At 49.0% G+C, this 12,426-nt stretch overlaps 2 protein-coding genes across 15 annotated transcripts in view; one reads left to right on the top strand and one right to left on the bottom strand.

Moving 5' to 3' along the window:
• The window catches only part of GTF3C1 (general transcription factor IIIC subunit 1), a 37,071-nt gene extending 27,349 nt beyond the window's left edge, over nt 1–9,722 (bottom strand). Inside the window, exons 1-10 of one of the 4 annotated variants that reach the window (XM_083711235.1) lie at nt 9,468–9,722; nt 8,401–8,610; nt 7,101–7,274; nt 6,290–6,433; nt 4,482–4,578; nt 3,969–4,092; nt 3,060–3,218; nt 2,156–2,271; nt 1,708–2,050; nt 1,137–1,348 (exon numbers count right to left, since the gene is read on the bottom strand). In XM_083711235.1, the coding sequence (XP_083567361.1) occupies nt 1,137–1,348; nt 1,708–2,050; nt 2,156–2,271; nt 3,060–3,218; nt 3,969–4,092; nt 4,482–4,578; nt 6,290–6,433; nt 7,101–7,274; nt 8,401–8,610; nt 9,468–9,688 (1,800 nt within the window). In that variant the 5' untranslated portion in view covers nt 9,689–9,722. Of the gene's footprint in view, nt 1–1,136; nt 1,349–1,707; nt 2,051–2,155; nt 2,272–3,055; nt 3,219–3,968; nt 4,093–4,481; nt 4,579–6,289; nt 6,434–7,100; nt 7,275–7,859; nt 7,948–8,400; nt 8,611–9,467 lie in introns of those variants that run through there. The other 3 variants (XM_083711236.1, XM_083711237.1, XM_083711238.1) reach the window with 3 other exon arrangements.
• A 21-nt stretch (nt 9,723–9,743) lies between these two features.
• KATNIP (katanin interacting protein) overlaps nt 9,744–12,426 on the top strand; it is a 35,225-nt gene continuing 32,542 nt past the window's right edge. For 3 of the 11 annotated variants that reach the window (XM_083711254.1, XM_083711263.1, XM_083711253.1), the window contains exons 1-2: nt 9,758–9,914; nt 11,695–11,771. In XM_083711254.1, coding sequence (XP_083567380.1) covers nt 11,710–11,771 — 62 coding nt within the window. In that variant the 5' untranslated portion in view covers nt 9,758–9,914; nt 11,695–11,709. Of the gene's footprint in view, nt 9,915–10,206; nt 10,230–11,694; nt 11,772–12,426 lie in introns of those variants that run through there. The other 8 variants (XM_083711261.1, XM_083711257.1, XM_083711260.1 and 5 more) reach the window with 7 other exon arrangements.

Below are 12,426 nucleotides of genomic sequence, written 5' to 3'. Positions count from 1 at the left end.
AGTTGGCTAAGCCTGTGGCATCAACCCCAAAGGGAATCCACCCTCTGGGACTGTGGCTTTGGGGCTGGACTGAAGTTTGTGAGTTTGGGAAGAAGTGCACAGGTTCTTGAGCACGCATGAGACTTTCAGTGCACCCAGACTGAGAGAGTGTTGGGGCCCTAGGAGTTAGTGCCCCCTGGGAATGAGACAGGTTTCAATGCCCAGGTGAGACGTGGTGTGCAAGGCCTGCGATGCACTCCCGGCTCTTTGTGGCTGGAACCTTTGGCATGTGAAACAAGTGCCCTGCTGCTGAAGTAGAGGTTCAGGACAGATTGATACACTTCCTGGACCAGCGCAGAAGCACTGCCACCTTCTCTTTTGTCTTTTATTTATTTTGACAAAGTAATAATCATAAAGAAATAAGAATAAAAATGTGCACCCCACCCCCAAGACCATTCCATTGTAACTTCCCAAAATTTCAACACCTCTTGCAGTCTTTTGACCCCTTTCCATTTCAACGGTACAAATTCTACAAACACCATGCATAACTCCTCAGATTAATATTTGAGGATATATTCCCCATCTTACCTTAATGGCACATGTTAATTTATCTTTAACAGCTACATCCCACACCTCTTTATACCATTCTTCCACTTTTGGAATCTGCTTGCCCCTTCCACTTCCTAGCCATCATAATTCGTGCAGCTGTCAATAAATTTGTGAGCAAGTCCTTCATAGCCTGCGAACCATCCGCCCCCGTTGTCTCCTTTCCCCACACCTCTTTTAATTATCTTCTTGATCCTCCATTGCTACCTTTATAAATTTCACTGGTTTCCCCTTTTATAAATGCATTGCTGTGCCACCTTCTGATGCCCACTGTGTTGTGGAAATGCCAGCTCAAAAGCCCCCAGGAACATCCCCTCTCACTCCCTGAGACTGAACTGCCTGACGCTGGCTCCTCCATCAGCCAACCCACAGCAAAAGTGGCCCTCCGAGGCATGTCCAAGCTGCCCATAGGAGGCTTGGCAAGGGAGGTGACCCCCCCTCCAGTGACTCTGGCCCCCCGTCCCAGCTCACACCTTGCGAAAGACTTTCCACCCCAAGTGTGCCAAAACATGCGCACTAACAGCAAATGTTCAGGCTTTAAGGCCTCTTACTTTGGGAGTCTCCAGCTTGACTTCCTCAACCAGAGCCATACCATCAGCATGATCTATAAAATGGGCACAATTTGAGAGGCCACTTTCCTGCTTTAGTGTGTCCAAGGCAGAATCATCGTTTGCCGTGTGTCCAGGAAGCTCTTCTGGGTATTCAGAAGGGCGCAACGGAGACAGCTTCCTCCCCAGGCTCCTTGGAGCTAGCAATTTCTTGGCTGGTTTTAAGAAAAGACAGAGAGGGAGAGGAAACACATAGCTGGTCAGCAACACAAGCAAGCAACTGTTGCAAGCTTTGCTGCATCACAGGCAATGCATCAGATGCTTACAGGGATCATGGATTTCTGGCGATCTTGAGCAATCCTAACCCCCCTAATTAAGCACAACCAGTTGTGAGGGGAGCCCACCCACCTGCCTCCTTTGGACAGATAAAGATCTCAGCACTCAGACCTTATCAAAAACTCTGTTCCAGAGTCATGCTATTTCTGCAACATCACAAACCACTTTGCTGTTCTTAAGGCTGCAAGCAGACAGACAGACACTGAGGAAGGAAGTGGCCCTCTTGGCCAAAGCTCACCCCTTGTGCCTTTCACTGGCGTCGACTGGCACGGGCTGCCTCCTCCTCGGAAACTGAGCCTGAGCAGAGACGCTGAGCTGGCACTCCTCGGCTTCCCGCCTTCTCTCGCCTCCTCCTCGTTCTCCGATTCAGAGAGCAGAGGCATCTCCTCCTCCTCCTCGGCTGCAGAGAGCTGCTCCTCCCCAGGCAAGGAGTCGTCGGGGGCCACCGACACGCTGGCCATGGCCAGCTGCTCGCTCCGGGCCTTCTCCCGCTCAAACTGCCGGCTGAGGTCGCTCTCTTCCGCAAACGTGCAGGTGATGTATTTGGTAGTCCGCTGCCTGCCTTCGTCTTCCATGAATCCCTAAGCAAGGATCAAGACCGTTCTCAGCCTTTACCTGGCATTTCCTGAACGCTGGGGAAGGGGGCCGTGCGCAAGGCCAGCAGCGGAGGCCGGGACAAGCGTTACCTTGATCACTTTGTATCTCTCCAAGAGGCGGCAGAGCATCCTGGCTTCCAGCTTCCCCACATTCATGGCGGCTCGGAGTTCAGCTTGAGAAATGCCTTTGGTCCCCCAGCTTTCAACTGCAGAGGGGGAGGAGAGGAAAGCATAAAACGAGGCCCGTATAGTAAAAGCTATGGTTTTCCCAGTAGTGATGTATGGAAGTGAGAGCTGGACCATCAAGAAGGCTGATCGCCGAAGAATTGATGCTTTTGAATTCTGGTGCTGGAGGAGACTCTTGAGAGTCCCATGGACGGCAAGAAGATCAAACATATCCATTCTTAAGGAAATCAGCCCTGAGTGCTCACTGGAAGGACAGATCCTGAAGCTGAAGCTCCAATACTTTGGCCACCTCATGAGAAGAGAAGATTCCCTAGAAAAGGCCCTGATGTTGGGAAAGATGGAGGGCACAAGGAGAAGGGGACGACAGAGGATGAGATGGTGGGACAGTGTTCTCGAAGCTACAAACATGACTGACCAAACTGCAGGAGGCAGTGGAAGACAGGAGGGTCTGGGGCTGTGGTCCAGGGGGTCACGAAGAGGCGGACACAACTAAACAACAACAGGTCCCCCCAAAGATGCTGAATGGTAGGAGCGTTCAGATGGGCAGAAGGGTAAGGCAGATCCTAAAAACATACACCTTAAGTGTCAAATGCCAGGGTAAAGAGTGTGCCTTCAGCATTCGCTGAAAGCTGTCTAATGAAGGTGGCAGGCACACTTCTGTGGGGAGTTCCACAGATCAGGGGCCACCACAGATAAGGCTCTCTCTCGGGCCACCGCCCCCAAACTTCCGAGGGTGAAGGAACTGCCAAGATGCCCCCTCTACTGACCCCAGCACCTGAGATGTTTGGGGCCTGAGCCATTGACCTACTTAGCTCATACGCTTGAGTCAGCATATCCTTCTCGTAGACAATGTCCACAGGCTGCACGGCTTTGGTGATCATTTCTTCGTCGTCATCATCATGGTAATCTTCCACCTTCTTCCGAAACTCCTTCACTAGCTTCAGGCAGCGAACCATCACGTCAGTTCCTGGGAGCGAATGAACAAGCATACACCTCCCAGTTTGTCAAAACACAAAAGGAGACTTAGCAAGGCAGAAAACTGGCAGCTCCAGGCAAAGCATAAACAAATCAAACAGAACTAGCATGAAATGCAGATGCAGCTGTCAGGATACACAACTGTTTTCAAGTATTTTATTTTTAATTGTATCCTTTTGCTAATCTTACTTTCTTTTACTTATTACCTTTCTTCCCCCCCAATTTTTTCTCCTTTGGGAGGAAAGATGAGATAGAAATTAAGCAAATAAATAAAATTAACAAATAAATAGTAAATAAAAGAATCTCAAGAAATTGTGCATCTGGGGGTGATATGCCTAAAAAAGGCCTCATTCCACTCCCAGTTTTAACACGGAGTGTTCAGGCCCCTGCATACAGAGCAGGGACAGGAAACATCTGTTCTTGGACTACAACTCCCATATCCATTGGCCCTGCTGGCTGGGGCTGATGGGAGATGGAGTCCAGCAATATCTGGAGGGTTGAAAGTTCCCCATCCCTGATCTAGAGAGAAGTGCTGTGGGGGCAAGAGCTTTCACAGGGCCCTCCCTCTTCACTTGGAAGCAGGAGAACAACAGCAGAAATAGTAATAAAAAAATTAAATTTGTTAATCGCTTTATCTTCTCCCAAGCTCCCCAAAGTGACTTACAAGGCTACTCTTCTGTGCAAGGGTGGCAGTGCCAAGGCAGCCTGACCCTCTTCCAGAAGCTGTGAAGTGCCCTCTTACCCTTCTTGGTCTTGAAGGGACCTCCATCAGGGTGAACGTCTTGTAACGGCACGGTCACAATCTTTCCAAAGCCGGCATTCAGCATATACTGATAGAGACGCTTAAATGTTTTCTCACAGAGACCCTGTCGTTGTGCAATGAGAGAGAATCAGTTTTAGGGCTGACCACAACTGACTTCAGGACAGAATGGCAGGTAAGCTTGTTTCCCCCGTAAGCCTCATGCCAAGCCCCCAACCCTCCTCGGAGGCTCAAGAAGCGAGAGAAAACAAGGGCTGCTCCAAAGGCCCACAGAGAGAATAGACACATTTCTGCTTGGCTCTCGCTGGAGGCGAAACACAGCAGGGCAGACGGGGCCTTCATGGGTCAGCACCCCGAAATGCCCCTGTGGCTCTGGGGAAGAAACACCACCTGAGAAGCTCCTCTCCATCAGAAAGACTCCGGCAAAACAGGCACCATCCGCTCAGATGCACGCAGACGGGTTTCAAGCGCATGGAAGAACAGCCAGGTGCTCACCAATTCCTCCCTTATGCTCGCCAGCGTCTCCATATGACCAGGTCGTTTGCTCAGCATAGTGGACAGCTTCTCCATGAGGATATCGTATTTGCTCCTCCTAAAAGCCCAAGAGAGGCAACCGTAAGCAGGCGACCCCAATGCCTCCTCACACCTGTAGCCAGAGGACGCCCGCCCCTTGTGTGGGGTGCCAGCTGTGAGTGGCACAAGGAAAGCTCTGACCACCCCTAGGAAGAAGCAGACCAGGGTGGATAAAAATCAATGGTTTAAAAAAAAAAATATTGGATTTTCGGATGGGTAAGTGGTGCTCCGGTGGGACGTGGGCAAGACTGGGGGGCAGGCAGGAGGAAGGGCAGGTTGGGGGCAGAAATCTTGCTTGACATATGGAAGAGCATAGAGCAGGGTGGGGGGTTTTTTTATTTAAATCATATTTTTATAATTAAATGCTTTTGGAGGAACAATCTTTCTAAAGATAGTTTTCTGTTTAAGTTACATTATAGTCCAAAGGCTATTCATCGGGAAATAAGGATTTGTTTTCTGTTTTTCATTTGCGCTAAAACTCAGTCTAAGTTTTTTTTTTAAAAAAACAAACCCGTTTAACCAGTTAACAAACATGGATACATATGCTATAATGTTATAGTTTTAGTTAAATTAATTGTTTAAATTATTATTAAGGAAACGATTATTTTTCTCCTTCCAATAAAGTACAGCAGAAAAGTTGTCCAAATATAAACAGTTAACTTATATAACCTCACAATAATTTCATATTTATCTGTGTATATATTTCTAATAGTATAGCCAAATCAGTAATTTTTGATAGAACTGTAAAAACTACTCTGAAAATTTATTATTCCAAAAATGAAACCTTTATCTGGTTGTAAATATTAAGATTAAGATTATACCAGCAAGAATGAGTTTTTCTGTAAAAAAAAAAAAAGATTTAAATCAAGTCTTACTGACTAGTGATTTAAATAGATTTGATTTAAATCAAATCTGCCCTGAAGAAGACAGAGTCACCATCGCTGCTGCTCTCATCCTGTGGGCTCAGCTAGATTGGATACCAAGGCCAGACTCTCTCCCATCCTCTGGCCTACAACAAAACTGCCCCAGTCAGAGAGGAGACAAGCTCCAGTACTCGCTGGAAGATATTTATTTTGCTCTATGCATTTCAGAGTCAAATCTCTTTGACAGTAACTGCGAACACTTGCAATTTTGGGGGAAAATGCAAAATGGCTTCAGAGAAAGTATCACGTTTCCCTTCCTGTGCCTCCGCAATGAATAATGTTCTCCAGGTGATACCAAAAACAAGCCAAGTGGCCTCTGACTGGGGTGCCTGAGGGTGTCTCGGTGCCACACTAGGGAGTTCCGGATATAGGTTATCACATGCTGTTATTTAAAACTAGATGGGATATTCTGCTGGTATCCTGGCTTGAATGTTATTGGGGTGGATTTTAATTGGTTAACCTGATTTGCTGTTGGATTTTATGGGTTTCTATTTGCACATGGCTATAAATGGCTTTAAGAGGCCACTCTGTCCCAAAAATAGCCTAAAAACTTTTTAAATAAAGTAATAATTTGATCAGGAGAGCAGCAATGAAGGGTGTTCAGTCATTTCCTCCCACGCTATTTCCCCCACCTAAGTCACTCCCCCAGGTTGTGATTAGCCAGGGTGGTGGTGGGGACTCAGGTACTGATTTGTCTTTTCTGTGAAGGTGGAGGGGTGCATATAGATCAGGGGAAGAGCATAGGAGGACGCAATTAAGATACGCCCCCCCCCAGCACTGCTTCCTTGACCTCCCTGCAACACACACCTGTCAATATGAAAGTGGGTCAGGAGCAGGAGGATGGAGTGCTGCTGGGCCCCCGTTGGCAGCCTGATCACGTGGGACTGCATGGTGATGAGCCCATTTCTGTCCAGGACTCGTCGGTGGTAATGAAGCTTCCCGGAATCCACCCTAGGATGAGGACCGATTTTATGAAAATTAAGCACGCCACAGAAGGTGAAAGGAGACAAAAGCTAACCCTGTAGACCAGGCATAGGCAAGCTCTGGCCCTCCAAATGTTTGGGACTATGATTCCCATCATCCCTGACCATTGGTTAGCTAGGGATGATGGGAATTGTAGTCCCAAAGATCTGGAGGGCCGGAGTTTGCTGTAGAGTGTAGACCAACAATAACAGGGCCAGAACCTGCATCTTCCAGGGAACCATGCAAGTGTCTTACACTACGTTAAGCCTGCTTAAAATTTAAGCTGGGATAAAATGGGCTAAAGAATGCTTCCCCCAAGCAATTAGCTAGCATTTGCCAGGCCTGTGATGTTTTGAAAGGGCGAGCTCTGCATACAGCTCAGGGTTGTGGCGTGTCCACAGTGATTTGGGGGTGAGGCTTGTCTATCATCATAGCAGCTCCACAAGAGACAGGCTCTAGCCTAACTTAAGACATTCCAGAATACCGCTGCAAAACAAACCAAGGCAATCCTATCCTCTTATGCCAGCCCACGGGACAAGGTATCTTCCCCAAACCAGAGGCGGACGTCTGACCACATGCTATCACTTCTGCCAGTGAAGGGCCACAGCTGGAGCCAGAATGAGTTACTGCAACAGGCCGCAACCTGGGCACTTACTTGAAAGCTGCGCTGAGGTCTCTTTGCAGCTCTCCCTGCCATCGGGCACGCCCCAAGCGCTCCAAAATGCAGTAGGAGAAGTCGGGAAGTTTTAAGTCTGGATCCCCTTCCCATCCTATTAGCGTTCTGTGGCGCAGCATCTGAGAGGCAACAATCACCAGCTTCTCTCCCCACCTGCAAAGCAGTAAGACATGGCAAGGAAGGTAATTTCCCCCATTCCCCAATGAATCACCCACTTTCTGTGCCACAGCAGCATTGCCATCAAGCTATGCAGGATTTCCTCTCTTGGGATAATTGTCAGCTTTTCCTCTGCTTGCTTGGAAGTAATTAGTGAAGGTGTAACTGGGAGTTCCTTCAGCCTCCTGGTACTGAGAGGTGATTGGGTTTGCTACGTGGTGCTTGCTTAAAGGGGCCCTTGAGCCCACCGGCACTCCAGATTCATGGGAGCTTTGGTCAGCTTTGCAGTGTCTTTTCGGGAATAGGGAGGATCAAGAAAGCCTGTTGTCTGGGTGGGGTCGTGAGTTGAAATGTGCCCACGTTGCTTTGCGTATTCCAGCCCTACGTATGCAGTCTGAGCAGCCACTACAATTATTAGATTCCCACATTTCCTTCCTCCCAAGATGAGTATCGCAGTTAGTAACAGAACCACAGAAGTGACAAGCAGGCAAAGGTATTTCTTCTCTTGCAGCTTTTTTTTAACAGGATAAACTTGGAAGGAGCAGGCTTGTTGGTTATTAGCCCAAAGCACAGGCGGCTAACCTGTGCCCCTGCTGTGATGTTGCTGGACTGGAATGATGATTCCTAACCATGATGACTGGGGCTGACAGGTGTTGGAGACCAACAGCATCTGGAAGGCCACAGGTTAACCACCTCATTTGGTGGCCCTTGTTTTAGCACATTCCCACAAAGGCACCCTTCTTCCCATCTCCACTTAGCTAGCCTAAATTTAGGTGCAGACATGTGGCACTCCACCCTTCTTTTGTCCTCCATAAGCTTTCACACTGATGTGTCAATTGAGAATGACACCTGCCCACCCACACCCACCAAGTCTTAATGATAGTGAAATTGTCACACTCCTTCATCTTGTTCCAGGTATGCTTGACACCGGCATTCAAACTTTTACTGGAAAATACACTTTTCTTTCTACCTTATGACAAAGCTATACAATTCTCCTTTTGACTCCGTGGACAGCTCTGCAACAGAATAAATTCAACAGTCCTGCTCCACTTGCCCACTCTGCAGACCTCTGCCCCACCAATAGAGAGCCTGGAGCAAAAGCAACCAGCAAACGCTTACTCACTTCTCATAAGCTTCTGTATATGTGCAAAGGGGCCGCAGGTCTTTTGTTCTGACCAGGTCAGTAATATCCAGCCTCTCTTTAAAATACTGGCACGAACCCTGAATGCCTTCGGGGTGATCCAAAATCATGTGCACAGGATAAATGTCATCTAAAGGAACAGGATCTCTCTTGGTCTCCAGTATTCCTGTTTCAAGATCAATTTCTTCATACCTAAAATGAGAAGAAGAGAATTAGCTCTTCTCAACCCCAGCCTGTCTGCCCAAGATTTGCAGCAGGTGTTTTTTGTTTTAAAGAAGCTCCCCTCATTTCCTCTAAACAAAGATGTTGAAACCTTTCCTCGTAGGGGAGGCGCTCCATCATGCCCTTGTCTCATTTTCATTGCCCTTTTCTGAAGTTTCTATAATATCCTTTATGAGGGGAGGTGACCAGAACTGTACACAGCACATCCCAAGCAGGATGGCAGGGCCAGATTTAAGTTTGATGCGGCCCTGAAGGTAATGGGGCCCTTTATATCTCCAGCTGTCCTTTGTCAACGACAAATTGTCGCTTTTTTCTGTTGAAGATATGCTATATGATAATTGATGGACCTAATAGATATCTAAAGCCATTTGCACATGGAGAATGTAGGCACCATATATATTGAAAGGAGCAACCCAGTGATATTTTAGGGAGCAGGCTAGCAGGCGGGGCCCAAGACTTACATCATAGGAGCCTACACAACTCAAAACACTCTTGCTGTAGGTAGGTTTTATTTTTACTAATCTTATATTTTGGAAATGTACATCCAGGTTTTTTTCCTGCAGGAACTCAATGGTACACAGTACCGGAAGCTTTTTTTCTTCGAGAACTGGAGCATTGGGGGCACTAGGATACCGCCAGTCTTATCTCAAACTCCTTTTCCCATATCTTGGCGGAGCCAGCCACGGGGCCTCCCCAGGACTAGAAACGTGAATGACATCCGAGCCCTTGGGGGGGGGCAGATATCCGCTCGGCGGGGCAGGCTCTCCTTCCCGTCCGTCCGAGGCGCCGCTGCACTAGATGAGCCCTGGGGGCCCCTCCCGGCTCACCGGTCGTAGAGGTGCAGCGGCGGCCTGGGCTGCGGGAGCAGGTAGAAGCGGAGCTGCGCGTGCGCGGCGAGGGAGGCCCAGAGGAGCTGCCGGGCGTCGGGCTCCAGCGGCAGCGGGAAGGGCGGCACGCGGCCGGCCAGGCGCTCCCAGAGGGCCCCGGGGGTCACGCCGTCCAGGCCCTCCAGCGCCACCTCGCCCAGCGCGGCCCACAGCGCCTCCATGGCGCCTCGCCCGCCCGACCTCCTTCCGGCGCACAGGAAGTGACGCGCCCGCCCTCCCAGCGCCGCTTCCCGCGGGGTCTCCATGGCAACGGCCCAACAGCGGCGCCTGGCAGCGGGGCGAGGAAGAGGAGGAGGAGGAGGAGGAGGAGGAAGATGGAGTGAGCCCCGCCGCGCCTGCCAGGGCCGCGGCGCCCCCGGGAGGGTCCGGCGAGTGCGGGGCGACGGGGTAGGGGGCGAGCGCGGAAAGGGCGCGGGGGGGGGCGGGGGGCGGGCGGCTCCACAGGCCTCCGGGCGGCCCGGACTCCCGTCCCCACCGGCAGCCCCACCGCTGACGCCACTGGCCGGGCTGCCTGCAGGGACTGGTCGTAATTAATAATCATCATCAGAATAATCATCATCAGAAGTGTGCATGCACACGAAAGCTCATACCAAGAACTGACTTAGTTGGTCTTTAAGGTGCTACTGGAAGGAATTTTTTTTGTTTTGATTTATACTCTGGGCGGCTCCCAACAAAATATTAAAAACACGATAAAAAAGATTTGTCAGATGAAATTACTACCTATTCAGGATGAGTAATGTAATAACTTTAGGTAATGATATATCAAGAATAGGAAAAGGTGAAATGCAGGGATGCAAAATTTAAGTTTGTAAACCATTAGGCGGGAGGGAGGGAAGTCCTTCGGCTCAGTTGCACCAAAGAGATTTAATAAGAGGATATGATGTTACGCAATGTGATTATTTGTAAAACTAATAAAATTTATTTTTAAAAAGACACACGATAAAACATCAGACATTAAAAACTTCCCTGAACAGGGCTGCCTTCAGATGTCTTCTAAAAGTCTGATAGTTGTTTATTTCCTTGACATCTGATGGGAGGGTGTTCCACAGGGCGGGCGCCCCCACCGAGAAGGCCCTCTGCCTGGTTCCCTGTAACCTCACTTCTCACAGGGAGGGAACCGCCAGAAGGCCCTTGGATCTGGACCTCAGGGTCCAGACTGAACAATGGGGGGTGGAGATGCTCTTTTAGTTATATGATTTTCATTATCATTTTTATGTTGACTTATTCAACCTCACCCACAATGGTGCACTCCCTTTTTGTCTCCCGAGACAGACAGATGCCAAACCAAACTATTGTCACTATATATATATATGCGTGTGCGTGCACACACACCCTGCTTTTTCCCTCAAGGCTGTTTACACATAAATTAACAGCTACAAACGTAGAAGAAGCCCTTCCTCTATGGTTCCTTCGAACTCTACAGTTGCGGTTCCTTCCAACTCTGCAGTTCTATGATTCTTTGAAGAAAAACTCCCTCTCAAAAGCCATCAAGCATTAATAGAATTAAAACCATGCAAATAATTACCATGACAACAGCATGGCACCAGCCCTTTCCTTGAAAACAGTCTGTTCCCAAAAGCCTGTTTGAAAAAGAAGGCCTTTGCCTGTCGGCGGAAGGACAGCAAGGAGGGAGCAGCCTGGCTCCTCTAGGCAGGGAGTTACAAAGGCTGGTGGGAGTTGGAGTCCATCAGCATCTGGAGGGCAGCACCAGGGTGGGGAAAGATGGCCTGGCCCCCCAGGAGGCAGCGCCACAGCTGCCCCCACTCAGCTTGCGCAAGCTCTCTGTTAGGAGAGGTGCCACTTTGGGCACGAGAAATTCACCAGTAGCTTGAAGGAGCACCACCATGGGCACCCCCAAAGCCAGTCATCCCCCCTGCAGCAGACTCCCTGCTTCCCCCCAACAAGAACACAACCAGCATGTGGGCACCAGCTACTTAGGCAGCCGAGGCAGAATGTCAGGCGTTGGATTTGCAGGGCAACATGTGCCAGCCAGTGAAGCTGAATGTTGGGTTATTATTCAGGACAGTTGGAAGGAATTGCTTTATCTGGAGCCAAATTAAACTGGAATTTACTCCAAAGGGGATAGAGTGGTGGCCTCCAATGTGGACAGCTTTATAAACACCACCCAGGGCACCTGCAAAAATGTTGCTTTGTTTCTGTGTTTCAGGCTTAACCAAAGGACATGGTGACTGACTTTGATGAGAAACATGATCAACATATAGTATTTCTTCAGCATAGAAACAGGTAGGCTGAAGAATGACCGGCAGGCCAGGAGAACAGATTTTGGGGGCCCTGGCTAGGTCTGCAGCCTGCTGCCTCCTCAGATATGGCAGGAGGCTGGGCAAGGGCCAATGAATCCTGGCAAGTCAGAGGCTTTGTGGGTGATGGGCCAGTTGCCTGCTCTGAATGGGCTTGCGCTTGAGCCATCTTTGCTGCGAGAGGCTTGGGGCCTCTCTGGCTTTTAGCAGCTTTGATATGACAGCCGTGGTCATTCCTGGACGAAGACATCCTAGTCATCCTGTTCTAGGTATTGACTCCAAGAGAATTTGCACTAATGGCCAATATGCTACCAGCCCAAATTTAAGGTGTTACTGCAAGGGTATGAAGCCCTAAACAACACAGGAGCAGCCTGTCTGAAGACCTTCTTTCTTCATATATTCACACCTATTCTTTGAGATCTGCTGGAGAAGCATTGCTTGACTGCCTCTTGTGAATGGGACATTCATTCATTCATTCAACTCTTATATAACCCTTTTCCCAAAGATCCCAGGGCAGTGTGCAACATTAAAAGCCTACATAACATGGCATAATGAAAAACAAGAAAACAAAAACCATAGTAATAGTCTCCACACTTTTAAAAGGCTGTAGATTGTTTAATGGCCAAAGGCCTGGGTAGAAA

The sequence above is a fragment of the Podarcis gaigeae genome, assembly GCF_964106915.1.
Source record: "Podarcis gaigeae genome assembly, chromosome: 14".
Lineage (NCBI taxonomy): Eukaryota > Metazoa > Chordata > Lepidosauria > Squamata > Lacertidae > Podarcis > Podarcis gaigeae.
The sequence above is the reverse complement of the archived record's forward strand: the minus strand, read 5'-3'. Positions and strand labels throughout refer to the sequence as shown.